This window comes from Pelophylax lessonae, assembly GCF_965119305.1.
Source record: "Pelophylax lessonae genome assembly, chromosome: 13".
Taxonomy (NCBI): Eukaryota; Metazoa; Chordata; class Amphibia; order Anura; family Ranidae; genus Pelophylax; species Pelophylax lessonae.
Window position 1 is genome coordinate 132,338,662 of NC_138780.1, and position 18,620 is coordinate 132,357,281.

The following is an 18,620-nucleotide window of genomic DNA, read 5'->3' on the forward strand; positions in this document are numbered from 1 at the left end:
GGCACTGATAAGCTGCATTGGATGAGCACTGATAAGGCTGCAATTGATGGGTAATGATAAGCCGCATTTGATGGGCACTAATAAGGCTGCATTTGTTGGCACTTCTGAGGTTGCATTAACGAGCACTAACAGACTGCATTTGATGGGCACTGGTCAGGCTGCATTTGATGGCACTGATAAGCTGCATTTGACGGGCACTAATAAGGCTGCATTTGATGGCACTGGTGAGGCTGCATTTGATGGGCCACTAATAAGGCACTGGGGAGGCTGCATTTGATGGGCACTGATAAACTGCATTTGATGGGCACTGATAAGCTGCATTTGATGCCACTGATTAGCTGCATTTGATGGGGACTAATAAGGCTGCATTTGTTGGCACTGGTGAGGTTGCATTGATGAGCACTAATAAGCTGCATTTGATGGGTACTGATGAGGCTGCATTTGATGGGCACTGATAAGCTACATTTGATGAGCACTGGTGAGGGTTCATTAATGGGCACTAATAAGCTGCATTTGATGGGCACTGATAAGCTACATTTGATGAGCACTGGTGAGGGTTCATTAATGGGCACTAATAAGCTACATTTGATGAGCACTGGTGAGGGTTCATTAATGGGCACTAATAAGCTACATTTGATGAGCACTGGTGAGGGTTCATTAATGGGCACTAATAAGCTACATTTGATGAGCACTGGTGAGGGTTCATTAATGGGCACTGATAAGCTACATTTGATGAGCACTGGTGAGGGTTCATTAATGGGCACTAATAAGCTACATTTGATGAGCACTGGTGAGGATTCATTAATAGGCACTAATAAGCTGCATTTGATGGGCACTGGTGAGGCTGCATTTGATGGGCCACTAATAAGGCACTGGGGAGGCTGCATTTGATGGGCACTAACTGCATTTGATGGGCACTGATCAACTGCATTTGATGGGCACTGATAAGCTCCATTTGATGCCAATGATTAGCTGCATTTGATGGGGACTAATAAGGCTGCATTTGTTGGCACTGGTGAGGTTGCATTGATGAGAACTAATAAGCTGCATTTGATGGGCACTGGTGAGGCTGCATTTGATAGGCACTATTGATGCTGCATTGATTGGCACTAATAAGCTGCATTTGGTGAGGCTGCATTTGATGGGCACTGATTGGGCTGCATTTGATGGGTACTGATGAGGCTGCGTTTGATAGGCACTGATAAGCTGCATTTTATGGGCACTGATAAGCTGCATTTGATGAGCACTGGTGAGGTTTAATTAATGGGCACTAATAAGCTGCATTTGATGGGCACTAGTGAGGCTGCATTTGATAAGCACCGATAAGGCTGCATTTGATGGGCACTGATGAGGCTGCATTTGATGGGTACTGGTAAGGCTGCATTGGTGAGGCTGCATTTGATGGGCATTGATAAGCTGCTTGAGTGTGGGTTGGGACACATGGATGGGGACACAGGGGTCCCCATGATCCCCTACTGCCCGGGGGCCCCATGAGTTGTCACTCCGCCCCTGAGCCAAACTGCATGTTTTAGGGAACATGAAAGGATTAGTTCATCTTTTCCAAAAACTGCCAATACAGATAAAGGGGGGGGGGGGTGTAGTAGATAAAATGAAATTGTAAAGCTCTGACTAAAGATGAATAAAGCCCTTGTTATAGGTAAAGGCCATTTATATACCTCCTAAAACCTGATTAAAAAACTCCCAGTGATGGTATCCCATCCCGCCTTGTTGGTAAGACACGCCCAGCTGTTACTGTTCACTTCCACCATCACATGAGTGACCTTTTAGCTCACATCTACTGCACTAGGGGAGAAAAAGCGCAGAGACTGAGCTCACCATTATGCTGGTGGAGGTGAACAGCTGGGAGTGTTGTAGCAAAGTCTTAGGAACAAGGTAGGATGGGATGATACCATGTGTGGGAGTTTTTCAGTCAGGTGAACTAAAGTGGGCCGGTCTAAGGCATGAAACTCCAGGGCTGAAAATGAGTCCCACTCCGGCCCTGTTGTAAACCCCCCTGTACTGTTTGTACCTATAGGTAAGCCTATAATAAGGAGCACCGTTTAGGAAATATTTACACTGCATGCAGTCGATGACGTCATCGGCGCATGCGCTCTGAAGTAACGTCCGCCCGTGCCGTTTCTTCAAAGCCCTGTGCCGTGACTGGCGGCTCCCACGCGCAATCCGCGTGAGTGAAGTCACGTAGCTCCGGCCAGTAGCACAGCCGGAGTCCGCAGACCCGGAAGGAAGACAGCAGAAGATGGATGTGGCCTAATGCGGGGAAGACGCGGGCTTCGTTTGCACGTGTCACATAATGTGCTAGTATGCAATGCATACTAGCACATTATGAATTTACTTTGCAGGTAACCAAAAAGAACAAATTTTTTCAAGACTTAACTTCCTCTTTAAGGTTAAATTACTTTGCCCTTCCATACGGTGAGAGAAAGCTAAACCAGAGAAGTTTTCTTACCAGTTCTCCAAGAACTTGTCAGCATCAGGTTTTGATTCCAAAGTCATTCTCTTCTCCAGTTCAAAACTGTGTATGTTGCGCAGTTTGCGCAGAAGGGGGACATCTCGATCGAGCGGTGTGGTTTCGGATCGTACACGCACAGGAGAGCCGAGACTTGGAGCATTATGTAAACCATTTGCCTGGCCATTACTATGTTCTTCCTCCGTAGCAGCCTAAAAAATAAAAATACATTTAGATGAAAAAAGGTTATATTATTTTAAAACCCTACTAATGTACCTATTAGGAGAAAAAGCAAATTCTTAATTGTTTAGCTTTAGGCCCCGTTCACATGGGAAGATTAGCTTCATGCCACATACAAGGACGTCATTTACAGGCATTGGAATGCACAGGTGCTGCATGCATCCTCATGCCAGAATCAGTCTAACGGGACACCAGCTGCACAAACACAGTGGCTCTGTCCCTATATGACATGTGGGTGCATGCAGGTGTACACCTCACAAGATGTGACCAGAGCCTTAGGTGAAGCAGAACGCCAGGGAAAAACAGCTTGATAAAAGGTAACAGCTCAGGAAAGATTAAAAAAAAAAATGGGATTTTTGACTGTAAAATCATTACAATTGGGTTATACTGCCCCCTACAGGAGTAGGACACTAGGCAAAAAAAAAACAAAACTTCTGACTAGACCCATGGGCAGTCCCAGGGGGTATACTCCCTCTCCCTGCTATAGTCACTCATTTTTGTTACACGCAACGTCAGAAGAATTACAACTCCACAGAGGGGCGGGTGCTGTGTCCGTCAATGAACATCAAAGAAATAGATTTTACGGTAAGTCAAAAATCCCATTTTCTCTTTTGTTCCTTGACGGACACAGCTCCTGTCGTTCTTGACCATTGGGACGTCCAAAAAGCAGTGTTAAACATGAGGGGTGGGAAACAGCAAACAATTCTTAAGGCTAAACAGGTAACGGGCTCAACCAAAACAACTGGAGCCTTCCTGAAAAAACAATACACCCTCAAAGAGGATCAGGTCCTCTTAAACAGAAGCCTGCAAAACCTTGCGGCAGATGCCAACACATCCACTTTATAAAACTTTGTAAAAGTGCACACCGACGACCAGGTGGCAGCCTTGCAAACCTGTCACTGACAGCTGATGACGAAAGGCCTAGGAGGCACTAAGCGCCCTAGTAGAGTGCGCCTTGACAGGAAAAGGAGGAACCTGACCCCTGATGGAATAGGCCTGAACAACCATCTGTCTGATCTCTCTGGAAATGGTCGCAGAGGAAGAGGACAACCCTTTGCAAGGTTCATCTGTGAGCACAAATAAAGAGTCTGACTTCCTGAAAGACTCCATAGCTGGCAGGTACACCCTAATTGCCCACTTGGCCGTTCTGCCCACCTTAGAATGCTGGCTACCTCCAGAGCCGCCAGGGCACTTCCTTGGTGATTGACATAAGCCATGACCGTGGCATTGTCTGATTGAATCATTGGACGGATGTCTTCAGGGATGTCCAGTGCGCATTCAGACACAGTCTGATCATTCTGAGTTCCAGGACACTGATCCGTAGTCTGGACACTTCCAATGTCCAGATACCCTGAGTATAATGCTTTATGAGGATGCCTCTCCCAGCCAGACAGCCTGGCATCCGTGGTGATCACTGTCCAATACAAGGGGAGGAAGGATTTTCCCAGCCGAAGCGCCGGAAAGCGAAGCCACCATATAAAACTGCAGCCCCAGGACCAGCTGGTCCGCTAACTCAGCAAAGGCAGGGGGAGCTGTTCTCTCTCCAGGTCACAACATAGGAGTTTAGCCCACTCAGTCAGCCGGGTCCTTAAAGGCCGGGGACTCTTCAACTGGAATCATGGTTGCCTTGTTTAATCTGGAAACCAGAGGTGGGACAGTCCACTTCTTAAGAAGGGACTCCTTGTAGTGGTAACGCCTAATAAGGCGCTTAGGAACCCCACGGGAACGCTTTGGTCGTCCCCACGCTTTAGCGACAATTATGTCAAAATAAGCAGGGAAAGGAAACACCTTTGTTGCTCCGGATGGCTTTTGAGTGCCAAAAGGGTAGCTGCGCCTCCATCGCAGCTTCAGCTGCGTACTACATCTTCAGGGTCTCAGCACAGATACAATCAGTGCATCCACCAGCGCCTTTTCATGCGTGGCCAGACGTGGAGGAATTATCCTCCCTATCAGAGGATTTCAGGCACATGGTCGCCGACCCAGAAGGGGGACCCACGTCTGCAGCGGCCGAATCAGATTCAAGATCTGATGCGACAGATGAGGCGGAGGGCGCTTTTTGCTAGCCACCTCAACCCGGTCACAAGGGACTCCAGGACCGCTGTCAGTGCATTGATGGTTGGTTGGGACCCGGAGGGTCCCGCAGCCTTAGAGAGGGGATCAGGTAGGGAAATGTGCTCCAAAAAGACTTGACGAGTCACTAGGGGGACCCCGCAAAAAATTGTAAGACACTGCTAAGGGTCAACCCCCACCGCGCTGCCAGGACTACCCGGGCCCCAGGCAGAAAGCACAGAGCGATCCTCAGCAGAGAGGGAGAGGACCCCACCAGAGTCACTAGCCACGGACACAGGCACCTGCAACCACCAGGAGAATCTACACTACACATGCGGCCATCAGGAAGCCAAAATGATCCAGGAGTCCACACCAGGGGATAAGGAGGGGCTCTCACTGCCGAAATCTCCACCCACAGGGCTCCACTGTCATGGCGGTCGCTATTTGCAATGGCAAACCACACAAAATGGCCTCGGGACTACACAAAAATGGCCGCTGTGTATAGGAGTACATGGGCTACAGCAAAATGGAGGTACCACGAGGTATACAGGGACCAAGAATAGGGAGACGTGGCCTCAAGGACAGAACCAGGCAGGACAGGGCCCTAGCAGGAGCCCCCACCAGGTACAACTACTCCCCCGCACAGTCGGTTGCCCGGTTGCCGCCGGCTCCCCCCATCACCAGCTTGCGCCCTGCCCCCACCCCAGGCCAGTGATCAGACCATCAAAAAGCCCCAGTGTATGTGGAAGGAGGGGGAGCGGGCTGAGGGACTCGGCAAAAACAAGAGAGGGTGGGTGTCTGCAGGAAGGAGGGGAACCCGGGGGTCCAAACGTCCCTAAGGAGGGGACCACGTCCACCACAAAACCCTGTGCCAGAGGGGGGACAGCTACTCACAATACCAGGAACTAGGTGGGCACCGCTCCAGACAGATCCTCCTCTCCATCGAAATGGGGGGGGGCGTCGGCTAGGATGAATGCTGCGACTCAGGCCGAGGCCAGGTAATACAAAGAGGTTTAACTCACAGAACTATGTCGCGGCTGACCTAGAGCGGAGCTGACTAGCCAGACTGGGATGACCACTGGATCTAGCTCATCCAGCCAGTCGCCCAGTCCCGCAGTTGATCGTAGATCTCACAGGAAAAATCCAGGAGGAAAAAAAATTCTATCTAAAAAGTTTTGCCAGGACCAAAGATACCAGCAAGGAACTAGGTCCCTAACTCCTGAACTGACTGACTATAGCAGAAAGAGGGAGTTTTCCTCCTGACACTGCCCATGGGTGTAGCCTAAAAGTTTTTTCTGCCTAATGTCCTAAAGGAGGCAGTATAACCCAATGGTCAATAATGACAGGAGCTGTGTCTGTCAATGAACAAAAGAGAAAAAAGTTTTTTCTGCAATATTCAGCTTCAGCTTAGAGATCTTTCACTGTTTTTTTTTTTTTTGTCATTAGTGGTCCTCAGCCTGATGGCCAGTATCATTCAACCAACTTCCTCTCAGCCCAAGTCATCCTGTACCCACCCCATTCAGATGTATGCTCTGAACATAGATAGGGTTTGTTCTGAGCATAAGCCAATGCATTACTCTACCCCCCGACAAATAACAGTGTACAGCGGCATCTTCTACTTCATCTCAATGGCCAGATGTACACGCCAGCATCAAGAAAGGGAATTATGCAAGCTCTGCATACTGTATGCCCCCAATCCCCCCCTCCATACAGCCGCGTGCCTGAGAAATTATGCATACACTGCCAGAGACTTTATACAGATCAGTATAAGATGTTCACACAATTTTCAACGTTAGATTAAAAGTTAACAATATTTTCCGTGATTTTTTAAATTTATTAAATCAGAACTTCAAGCACAAAAACAAATTCATTCCTTAACTGCCATACAGCATATCCATCCACATAAAACTTTTGCAAACCCAAACAATACCTGTAAAATTAGCAGTGACATCACCACTATGCTGTAGATAGCCTGTGCTAAGAGCAGAGCTGTAGGAGGGGCCCAGCAAGCTCCACCCTCTAAAGGCTACTGGCAGAAAACTACAGGAAGAGGAAGATACAAGACCAGTCACCCTGCACAAGGAGAGAGAGCAGCAGTGACTGGTCTTATTACGGGAAACTCCTGCAGAGAGGCATAAAATTCACACTGGATTTTTGCACAGATTTGGAAGAAATACACAAACCACACCAAGATTCAAGTAAGAATACACATGCCTCTTGAATTTAGATGATATTTGCTTATCTCAGAGTGGAGCTTTAAAATGTTTTTATTTTCAAAAAGTACAATGTGAAATGAAGTCCCAGTTTAAAATAGGATTGCTAATTCTTCCAGTATGGGAAACAGTCCGGACAAAAAAAGAAAAGCCTTACACTTGGTCCCCATACATCCCACTATGGGGAAACACGCGGTTCCCTCATTTCCACTCCATTCCAGACTCTGTTTTGTGGGCTAGATATGTGGTTATGATCCTTAGGGATACCGTATCTCTAGGGAGGTTACTTGTCTTTGATGACCTCAAAAAAAGAAAGGACTTACCTAAGCATATGTTATTCCAATATCTTCAATCACAACATGCCTTTAGGGCCCAATTTCCCCATCCTTTAATCTTAGAGATATCGGATCTTGAAAGTATTCTTGGATCAGCAAAAAAAAACCCTCTCGCCCCTCTACTCTTTCTTAGCTGCCCTTGATACTTCCAAAGTTTCCCAGTTGTTCTCGCTTTGGCGGGCTGATATACCTGCACTTGAGGATGACTGGGAAGAAGGCCTTCAACAATATCTTCCTTTGATGATCTCAGTGCACGATAGATTCACCTAGCTTAAGTTTTTACGGGCCCATTACTCTCCTGCCCAATTTGCAAGAATTTACCCCAATAGAGCAGCGAACTGTTCTACATGTGGTTTAGATAATGCTGGCTTTTTTCATGTTGTATGGTCCTGCCCGTGATTGCAGGAATTTTGGAATGGAGTGGTAAATGATCATAACCTTATTGGTGAAATCAGGGTCCCGTGTGTTCCCCTATCCCTTCTGCTGGATATTTGTGACACATTAGAAGCCCCTCAGTCCAAAAAACTGTTTGTCTTCTACTCAGCCTTCTATGCTAGAAAGGCGATCCTCCTTCAATGGAACCAGCCTCAACCGCTAACTTTACAGTTGTGGAGGTCCTTTGTGAATGCAGCACTATCTTTATAAAAACTGACATACTTAGGACGTAACTGCCTGAAAAAAATTGATAAGATTTGGGCTGCATGGGTTAAGACGAGGCGGCTGACTCTTGAGTAGAGTTCGGAATTATCCCCACCTTCCTTTTCTTCGCTCCTCTACATGTATGACAGGATCGCCCCTAGCCTTCCCACTAGCCCCCCCCCCCACCACCCTTTGTTTCCCCCTACTACTTAATGAACACTGTATCTTGACTAGCTCTAGACTACGACCTGCTGGCAAATTTTGGCTAACCCCTGCTAAGAGAAGTTTATGACAATTGGACCATCTGTTAAACTGGAAGTACCTTGCACAGTCCCATTTTAATCTTATTCCTGTTGGCATCCATTTCTTCCCAAACATCTCTCTCCTGGGGGCGCTGGTGACTGGGTGATCCGGGGATCCTTTCAGGGGAGACCATCATTGGAATTCCATTCTCGCCATCGCTGAGTTGTTCATCTGGAAACACTTCATCTGTGTTCTCACGCAACAGATCTCCAGGTATAGGTGTGGCATTTGCAATCCTGTTAGATAAACAGTATTATAAGTTTAGTGTTGAAGTTCAAAACAGCGGAAGACAACATGAGGAGCAAAGTTTGTTAAAATAGGGTGATGGATGGTGGGATTCTGAGGTGTTCATGCAATTTAAAAAATTTACAATTAAATTGTGCATTGTCCAGTAGGAGCATTTTAAATGCCAGCCCCACCAGCTGCACAAATGTACCTTTAGCCACCTGGAGAAAAAGACAGAATACCCTTTCCGGCTGTGCACGACTTCTAGTTTACACAGAGCAAAGGGCACTCTCTCCACACCTGTAATACAGCACTGGGTTCTTGACTGGACATTCAAGAAGCCCCACCAGTTATACAGAAGGAAGGGATTAAATCAAAAGTTCACTCCATTTTTTTTTTGTTTTTTTTTTGCTCCTGACAGTGAAGCAGAGGCAAGTAAAAGATGCTGATGGTGTCAGCACTAAAGTCATTTTGTTGCTTTGCAATTCATGGGTAAAAAACAGGTTTGGATTTAAGCTATGCACAGTTTGATTAGAACTAAGCAGCTGCTAGTAATTAAAATCCTTTTGCAAATGATTAAAATAAAGCCAATTGCAGACAGAATAATCACTAATAATTGCAAGTTAAAATGCCACCCAATTATGTAGTAACGTTGTAAACATTTATTACAACACAACTAACATGACGCAGGGGATCCTGTCTAGCCAAATGTAAAAGAAAAAAAAATACTAATTAAACTTCATATTATTGGCACATACAAATTCAGGTTCCCCTTCCCACAGTTCTTATTCCTATGTACTCTCTCTAGTTTTAAACCCTAAGTCTAGCCAGAATAACGGCCAGGAGTCAAGTCATTCTCTATGACCAGGCCCGGTATGTCTGCAGATTGCTTAAAGCATCTGGGGAACGTTGCACAAGCTCAGGGCAGGCTGAGGATTATACATTATTGTGGTTTGATCAGGGAATTTATTAGAGGATGAAAATGGCATAATGGTAGAATCCAGGAGGAGGTGTTAAAGAAGAACCTATTCTAAATATGTAATCTATATACATACATATATATATATTTTATTTTTTTGAAATGTGGCAGAGCCCTAGAGCAATGCTAAATGGCAAGGAAATACAACGAGTATGAACAAGTAATCACACTGCCAGGAAACCTATTTCTTGAAAAATGGAAATTTTCTTTTGGTTTTACCAGGCGTCAGAGCTGCTAAAGAAAGCAGACAGAGAAAGGCAATTTGATTCTGGTGCGGGCATAATAATTGAATAATTTATGGAGTACTAATTATAAAAACAAACTATTGTGCAGTGAAAAAGGAGTGTACAAAGCTAGGGAGTAAAACACGTGATCATTATCTCCAGCCAGACTCTGTAATGCTGGGTACACACAGGGACCGAAAAGTGGATGATTCAGCGGCAACCAGCCAACATTCGGTTAGTGTGTACAGCTATCATTTATTGCATGCTAACCATTTTGGAAAACCATTAAATTGATAGGTTTAGTTCTGTTTTAAAGTGATTCTAACGCTGTTTTTTATATTAACACCAGCAGGAAGTGACATCATTACAAGGCCACGAGAATGCGAGAAACAGCCCCATGTACTCCCTGCACCAGGGCCACCATTTTAAAGAGCACTCCTTTGTTCCAGCCCAACAGGTATGCAAAAGACATGGCTCCACTCCTCAGGGAGAAACCCTCTGGTTATGAATAACCAACAAGCAGCAATCCCTTCTCCACTGAGTGGGTTGCTTGGGACAGCTTGCTGAGAGATCCATCAGCAACCAAACATCCATAGTAAAACAATAGAACCCATAAGAGGTTCTGGTGATCCTGAGTGGAGGTAATACCCCAAAAGTCCCTGCCTTGTTATAAAAAAAAAAAAAAAAAGGTAACCGTACTCAGGAGGCCCCTGCCTGCTGGCCTGATAGCAAAAAAAAATAAACTGGGGATGTGTCTGGCTGGAGAAAACAGATGAAACTCAATAATGAAATATTGAATCATGTGTTTTCTGGTAGGAAAAGCCACTCTCATGCTGCCCTGGAAGATGACTTGGGGAAAAAGGGTTATACTCATTTGATCTGTGCAACAATATTGCACAGAGCCGGTCTCTTACTTTTTTTTTTTTCGGTTCCCCGCTGGCACTGTCCTCTTCATCTTACTGCAAGATCCCCCAGAGCAGGCCATGTGCTATGGTGCACCTGTATACGGGCATGCTCCCTAGCTGGGCTGGGTGTGTCCACAGACACGCACAGAGAGGCTCAGTCACGCCCCCCCCCAGCTTCCTTCTCACCCAAACAGATTCCTTCTCAAAAAATTTGAATGACCAGAGCAGGCCCCTTTGGCTCCTGCTGCACTCAGTGTAGCCTGGGAATCCAGGAAGAGAGGAGAGCGGGGCTGCTGGCGGAAATTGTGCTGGATCATTAGAGGTGTCGTGTCAGGTAACTGTTTAGCTGTGGTGGAGGGTTTTAACTTACTGAAGGGTGTGCATTAAGGTAAAAAGCATTTTGCCTTTAGAACCACTTTAAGTAAAACATTAATTAAAAAAACTTGCAAATTCGCTGAATTAATGTTTTATTTTGGCCTCAGTCATAGCCTAGCATGTCTTGATCCATACCCAATAGCAGCAGGGGTTAGGCGAGTGTGAAGCTGAGGGGTGGTTGATGTTGTTGTGGTAGTAAGAGAACCATCCAAGCCACTCTTCTCCCAGTCAAAAGGATCACTTTCTACAACTCCATAGGATTTCATGCTGTTATCAAAGACAGATAAAAGAAGCTGCAGAGAAACAAAGAAGACAATCCATAAGTACCAGTTTAACATTAGATATAAAGTGGACACACACACATATATATATTTTTTTTTTTTTTTCATATCTCCATCTCTCTCTACACACACAGACACACCTCTATCTATCTACACACAGATCACTGCTTGCCTGCACAGGTCTCCTCTCGATGAATTCCTATGGATCTCTGCAGTCTTCTGTTATCTCTGCCCTCATTCAGCTCCCTCCAGCTCTGCAGCTCTCATTGGCCCTCCTATGACTCATCCATCCCTCCCTTGCTGGCAAACTCTCAGGGGAGAGAGCTTCATGATGTCATTAGCCTAGGCTAATGACCAGACAAGAAAGAGGAAGTGGGCTGTATAAGGTAATTACTGGCAGAAAGAAAAATTTGATTTTTGACTTACCGTAAAATTAATTTCTGTGATGTTCATTGACTGACACCATTCTGGATTCTTCTTAACCATTGGGTTATACTGCCCCCTACAGAAGTAGGACACTAGGCAGGAAAAAGCTTGACTACCCCTATGGGCAGTCCCAGGGGGTATACACCCACACTCCGCTATAGGCACTCAGTTTTGTTACAAGCAGTGTCAGAAGAAAGCCAACTCCACAGAGGGGTGGGTGCTGTGTGCAGTGGGTGGATTTTACAGTAAGTCAAAAAATGGATTTTTGTAAAATCTTACCGTAAAATCCTTTTCTCTTAGCTCATTGACAGACGTAGTCCTCGGTGATAAAGCACCTTCGGGTTATGTTGCCTCCACAGGAGCAGGACTAGACAGGAAATTAAAAAGCTCTGGCCACACCCTAGGGGCAGTCCCAGAGGGTATATCCTCTCTCTCTCTGCCTCAGCAAATCAGTTATGTGAAAAAGCAGTCTTTAGAGATTTTAACCCAACCCAACTCAAAAAAACAGAGGGGCGGGGACTACGTCGGTCAATGAGCTAAGAGAAAAGGATTTTACGGTAAGATTTTACAAAAATCCATTTTTCTCTAGCGCTCATTGACAGACGTAGTCCTCGGTGATACAGCACCTTCGGGACGTCCCAGAGCAGTATCACAAATGAAGGGTGGGAAAATGAAAATCAAATCCCAATCTAGAAGGCCCAACCGGTGCCAACTAGAAGTTTACAATGCTCATCCTTAATGATGAGACTCAACAAAAAAGAGAAAAAAAATTTTTTTTTTTTTTCCAAACAGAAAAAACCCTCGAGGTAGACCACCGGTCTCCTCAAATTGCGGCCTGCAAAACCTTGCGGCCAAATGAGGCATCCGCCGATGCCGTCACATCAATTTTATAGAATTTTGTAAAGGTATGTACCGACGACCAGGTGGCCGCCTTACATACCTGGACCACTGACGCCTGATGGCGAAAGGCCCAGGAAGTACTGAGCGCTCGAGTGGAGTGCGCCCTAACAGGGAACGGAGGACTCTGACCCTTAATAGAATAAGCCTGTACCACCGTTTGTCTAATCCATTTGGCAATGGTCGCGGCAGATGCAGGCAAACCCTTTCTGGGGCCATCCGTGATCACAAAAAGTGAATCCGTCTTACGGAATGATTCCGTAGCTTTCAGGTATACCCTGATTGCCCGAACCACATCTAAGGAATGCAACGCATGTTCCCGATGATGCTTGGGCTGAGGACACAAGGAAGGTAGTACAATATCTTCATTCAGATGAAAATCTGAAACCACCTTAGGAAGAAAAGATGGCTTAGGATGAAGTACTACCTTATCCCTATGAATCACTAGGTATGGGGACTGGCATGATAATGCAGCCAGTTCTGACACCCTGCGAGCAGAAGTAATAGCCACCAAGAAGGCCACCTTCTGGGATAAAGTAAGCAAGGGAATCTCCCTTATGTTTTCAAAGGGAGGTTTCTGTAGAACCGACAAAACCAAATTAAGATCCCAGGGCGGTAAGGGCGCGCGGACTGGTGGAGCCAGGTGCCGCACCCCCTGGATGAAATTCCGCACCAAGGACTTGGTAGCTAAAGGCTTCTGAAAGAAGATTGCTAATGCTGAAACTTGACCCTTGATGGTGCTCAAGGCTAGCTTCTGCTCAACCCCTTGTTGCAAAAAGGCCAATATTCGAGTCACCGAATAGGTACGTGGAGGAAATCCTAAAGATTCGCACCACGCAATATAAGTCTTCCATGTGTGATAATAGACCTTGCTGGAAGTCGCTTTCCTTGCTTTAATAAGGGTAGGAATGACTGAAGTAGACAAACCTCTGTCCTTCAGTACTTGGGTCTCAATGGCCAGGCCATTAAAACCAGCGACTGTAAAGCATGATGGTAAATTGGTCCTTGAGACCACAGACACTCCCTGAGACGAAGTTCCCACGGAACGTCTGCGACTAGCATGTCCAAGTCGGCCAGGCCGGCTTGAGGAGGCCAGCCTAGAATTTCTAGGACCACTGGCGCTGATAGAATCTGAACCAGGCGTCCCTAGAGGTATCTGGCCCCGACCATCCGAGAAAGTCTGGTCGTTTTCTGTTCCCACACATTTATCAGATACCTGATTGTTATCAGGAAGGGTGATCTTTTCTGGTTGAACCTCAGGGACCGAAGTCACCCGACTAGAGGCTACTTGGCCTATCTGGTCAACCAGATCCGATTCCTGTGAGGTATAGGGACTAATCTTAGGAAAAGGTAAAGGAAAAGATCTATTCAGGGAACGGTAACTACCGCTTCCTGTAGTACTTAAATGTTGGAAGGGAAGAATCACACCGGTAGTAGTGGTTGATGCTCGATCTAATGTCCTGAATACCGGTGAAAACGTCCCCCCACCCTGAAACCGGGTGGGGGCGCACCTTCAGGCTGTGTACTCCTTTGCTTTGGGTTTGGCTGGGTTGGTCCTCTGCTTGTCCGACCAGCCCTTCTTGAACCCTCCTGGAGGAGTCTTGCCTTTCCCGCTTGTACCAGCCGGGCGCCCTTTATGGGCGGTAAAGAAAGGTCCTCGCTTGTTGCGAGGTCCCTTAGCTTTAGCAGCCTGTGGCAAAAAGTGCTCTTGCCCCCAGTGGCATCCTTAATGATTTCATCTAGGTTTGCCCCAAATAGACGATTCCCCTGAAAAGGGAGATTTGTCAAGGTCTTTTTGGAACCTAGGTCAGCTGACCAGCATTTTAACCACAGCACACGTCTGAGGATCACTGCTAACTTAGATGCATGCCCTAACAAGGGAGTAGTGTCCAAGGCTGCGTCACAGATAAACTGTAGCCCTTGTATAATCTGTTCCATCAAATCAGATGTCTCCTGGGGAATATCTTTTCCCCTAAGGTCTTGGCGTACCATTCTCGCCCATTCCGTAAGTGTCTGGGAAACTAGACCAATAACAATTACTGGTCTAAATGCTGACCCTATCAGAGAGAAGATGGTGCGGGACTCTGCTTCCATCTTTCGATCCACCGGATCCTTAAAGGACGAAGTGTCCTCCACTGGGATAACCGTGGCTTTATTCAGCCTGGAAATAGGTGGATCCACCACTGGTGGTACCGTCCATTTCTTAATGATGGATTCCTCAAACGGATAGCGTCTAGCAATACGCTTGGAAATAGTAAAGGTACGTTTAGAATGCTCCCATTCTCCTTTAATCTGATTACCAAAACATTTGGGTACAGGAAAAACCTTCACCGTTTTGATGGGCTTATTAGTACCAAAAGGAATCTCTGTTTCAGTTGCCTCTGCCGGTAAAGCCTCAAGTTTTAAGGTTTCCTGTACTGCCACAAACTAGTGCGTCCACCAATGCTTCTTCCTGAATTATAGCGGGAGAAGAAGCGTCCTCCTCACTGTCTGAGGGGGCTTTACCTGGGATAACAGCCCTTGCAGAGGAACCTGCAACTGCAGTGACCATCTCTGAATCTGAGTCAGAGGTGTCAGATAGTATAGGGGTAGGCGGGGGTCGCTTCCTTGACCCCCGTCCCTGACAGGCCGCCTCCACCCGAGCCACCATAGACTCCAAAATTGCTGTAAATGACTCTACACTCTGTGCACCGGCGGGTCCCGTGGCCCCCTCGAGGGAAACAGGTGGGGGAATATGTGTGGCAGGGTCCATGATAATTCCAGTCACTTCCTGGATAATATAATTCAAAAATAAAAAACTTTTTTTTTTTTTTTTCAGACCCCCAGCGCCACAAAAAGCCCCTTAGTGTTACCTGCTAGGGATCCCTATCGATCGAGAGAGAGAGAGATAGACCCCCAGGCTCACCACTTGATGCTCAGAGTTTAACTGCAACAGGTTACAGCGCTGTCTTGACAAACAGGAAGTCTTTTGGCTGGCTGCCCAGGAAGAAAGGAGGCGGCTCCGCCCCTCTGCACGCCTTCCGGCGCCTCCCCTAGCTCCACGAGGTGTTTGGATCACCTCAAACATGGCCGCCCCCATGCTGGAGACACGAGGCTACGCCAAAATGGCGGCTCGTGCGATCCAGCAAAAAAAAAAAATGGCGGCGGCCTGTACTGAATAGCGGTGTGCTGCAGGGCACACAACACTCTCTCTCCATGGGGATTTGGCGTGGTTGGCGGTACCGGCCCTGGCGGACCGCATGGCCATTCGGGAGGCCTGCTAATAGCTGGAGATCTGATTAGGAAGGCAGTCTACATGTCCGTGGCTTCTGACTGGTAGGTAGCTTATTCTTATCACCGTAAGATTCCCAGAATGCCACTGATTACAATCCTTTTAACATGTATACAATTAGATTGTTAGCTCCCAAACCAAGCCTCCTGGCTTTTTGCACATAAAATCACACTCAAAGTAGGAGGATCTGTGTCATTTATAGGATAGAGAGGGACTCTATCTTACCATACAGAGAGGGGCCCGCGTTCACCACAAGACCCGTCAGGGGAAAAGGGGGAACATACTACTCACCATACCGGAACCAGGCGGGCACCAACTCCTGACAGTACCCCTCTCCACCGGGGCGGGAGGGCTGTCGACCGATATGGACGCCGTGACTCATGGTCTTTGGCGTTTCAGCGAGACGTTTAACTCGCGGGGTCAGTCCTTTAATGGGACTTTGTCGCGGCCGACCCAGCGCGGAGCTATGGCCTGCACGCGCTCGTAGGCTGAACTGGGGTGACCACCGGATCTCAACATCCAGCCCGTCGCCCAGTTCAGCTTTCTTGCTTGAAGATCTCACAGAAACACTGGAGAAAAAAAGCTGTCTAAAAAATCTTTTAAGAAAAAAATCTTGCCAGGACCTAAGATCCCAGCAAGGTATCTAGGTCCTTACTCCTAACTAGACAGAAAATAACTGATTTGCTGAGGCAGAGAGAGAGAGAGGATATACCCTCTGGGACTGCCCCTAGGGTGTGGCCAGAGCTTTTTAATTTCCTGTCTAGTCCTGCTCCTGTGGAGGCAACATAACCCGAAGGTGCTGTATCACCGAGGACTACGTCTGTCAATGAGCGCTAGAGAAAATCCCATTTTCTCTTTCCTTCATTGACGGATACAGCACCTGATTCTTCTTAAACATTGGGACGTACCAAAGCAGTTTTAAACATTAGGGGTAGGAAAACAGCAAAAATTCCCAAGGCTAACCATAGCCAACCAGGTAACATGGAGCTCAACCAAAACAACTGGAGCTCACCTGAAAAAAACAATACACCCTCAAAGAGGACCAGGTCCTCTAAACAGCAGCCTGCAAAACCTTGCGGCCAAAATAAGCATCCGCAGATGCCAACACATCCACTTTATAAAACTTTGTAAAAGTGTGCAAACCTGCATCACTGATGCCTAATGACAGAAGGCCCAGGAGGCAATAAGCGCTCGAGTAGAGTATGCCTCAACAGGGAAAGGAGGAACCTGACCCCTAATTGAAAAGGCCTAAAATCACTCTGTCTGATCCATCTGGAAATGGTCGCGGCAAAAACTGAGTGCCTATAGCTGAGTGTGGGTGTATACCTCCTGGGAATGCCCATAGGCGTAGTCAAGCTTTTTCCTGCCTAGTGTCCTATTCCTGTAGGGGGCAGTATAACCCAATGGTTAAGAAGAATCAGGAGCTGTGTCCAATAATGAACGAAAGAAAAAAATGGATTTTTGTAAGATCTTACCGTAAAATCCTTTTCTCTTAGCTCATTGACAGACGTAGTCTTCTTGATTAATATCAAATTGGGTTATGCTGCCCTCTACAGGAGTAGGACTAGGCAGAAAGAAAAACGTTCTGGCCACACCTTAGGGGCAGTCCCAGAGGGTATATCCTCTTCCTGTCTGCTACAAGAAATCAGTTCTGTCACAAAGCAGTGTCAGAGAATTTAACCCAACCTAACTCAAAAGTAGAGGGGCGGGTACTACGTCTGTCAATGAGCTAAGAGAAAAGGATTTTACGGTAAGATCTTACAAAAATCCATTTTTCTCTGTCGCTCATTGACAGACGTAGTCCTCTTGATTAATATCAAATTGGGACGTCCCAAAGCAGTGCCACAAATGAGGGGTGGGAACAGAAATCAAAATCCAGAAGGCCCAACCGGAGCCAACCAGAAGTATCAAGGGACTCATCGAACAAAAAGATGAGACCTACCCAACAAACCCTCGAGGTAGACCAACAGTCTCCTCAAACAGCGGCCTGCAGGAACCTTGCGGCCAAAAGAGGCATTTGACGATGCCATCACATAAACTTTATACAATATTGTAAAGGTATGAACCGACGACCAAGTAGTCGCCTTGAAAACCTGAACCACTGACGCCTGATGGCGGAAGGCCCAGGAACACTAAGCGCCCGAGTAGAGTGCGCCTTAACAGGAACGGGGCATCCCGACCCTTAAATAGAATAAGCCTATACCACCGTCTGTCTGATCCATCTAGAGATGGTCGCGGCAGAAAACAGGCAACCCCTTCTTAGGGCCATCCGTGATCACAAACAGTGAATCCGTATTATGAAATGAATCCGTAGTATTCAAGTACTACATCCAAGGAATGCAACACGAATTCTCGAGGATGACTGGGCTTAGGACACAGGGAAGACAATACCATGTCCTCTTTCAAATGAAACTTTGAAACCACCTTAGGAAGGAAGGATGGATTCGGACGAAGAACAACCTTATCCCTATGAACCACCAGATATGGGGAACAACAGGATAATGCAGCCAGTTCTGACACCCTGCGTGCAGAAGTGATAGCCACCAAGAAGGCCACCTTCTGGGATAAAGTAAGCAAGGGAATCTCCCTGATATTTTCAAAGGGAGGTTTCTGAAGAACCGACAGCACCAAATTAAGACCCCAGGGTGGTAAAGGTGCGTGCACTGGCGGAGCCAGGTGTCGCACCCCCTGGATGAAATTCCGCACCAAGGAATGAGTAGCCAAAAGCTTCTGAAAGAAGATTGCTAATGCTGAAACCTGACCCTTGATAACACTCAAGGCCAGCTTCTGC

The 18,620-nt window shown here is 46.8% G+C and overlaps 1 protein-coding gene across 2 annotated transcripts in view; it reads right to left on the bottom strand.

Moving 5' to 3' along the window:
• Positions 1 to 18,620, bottom strand: part of TTBK2 (tau tubulin kinase 2) — a 252,244-nt gene that overhangs the window by 19,245 nt on the left and 214,379 nt on the right. For both annotated transcript variants that reach the window (XM_082275498.1, XM_082275497.1), the window contains exons 10-12: positions 11,090 to 11,247; positions 8,266 to 8,482; positions 2,468 to 2,679 (exon numbers count right to left, since the gene is read on the bottom strand). In XM_082275498.1, coding sequence (XP_082131624.1) covers positions 2,468 to 2,679; positions 8,266 to 8,482; positions 11,090 to 11,247 — 587 coding nt within the window. The remainder of the gene's footprint in view (positions 1 to 2,467; positions 2,680 to 8,265; positions 8,483 to 11,089; positions 11,248 to 18,620) is intronic.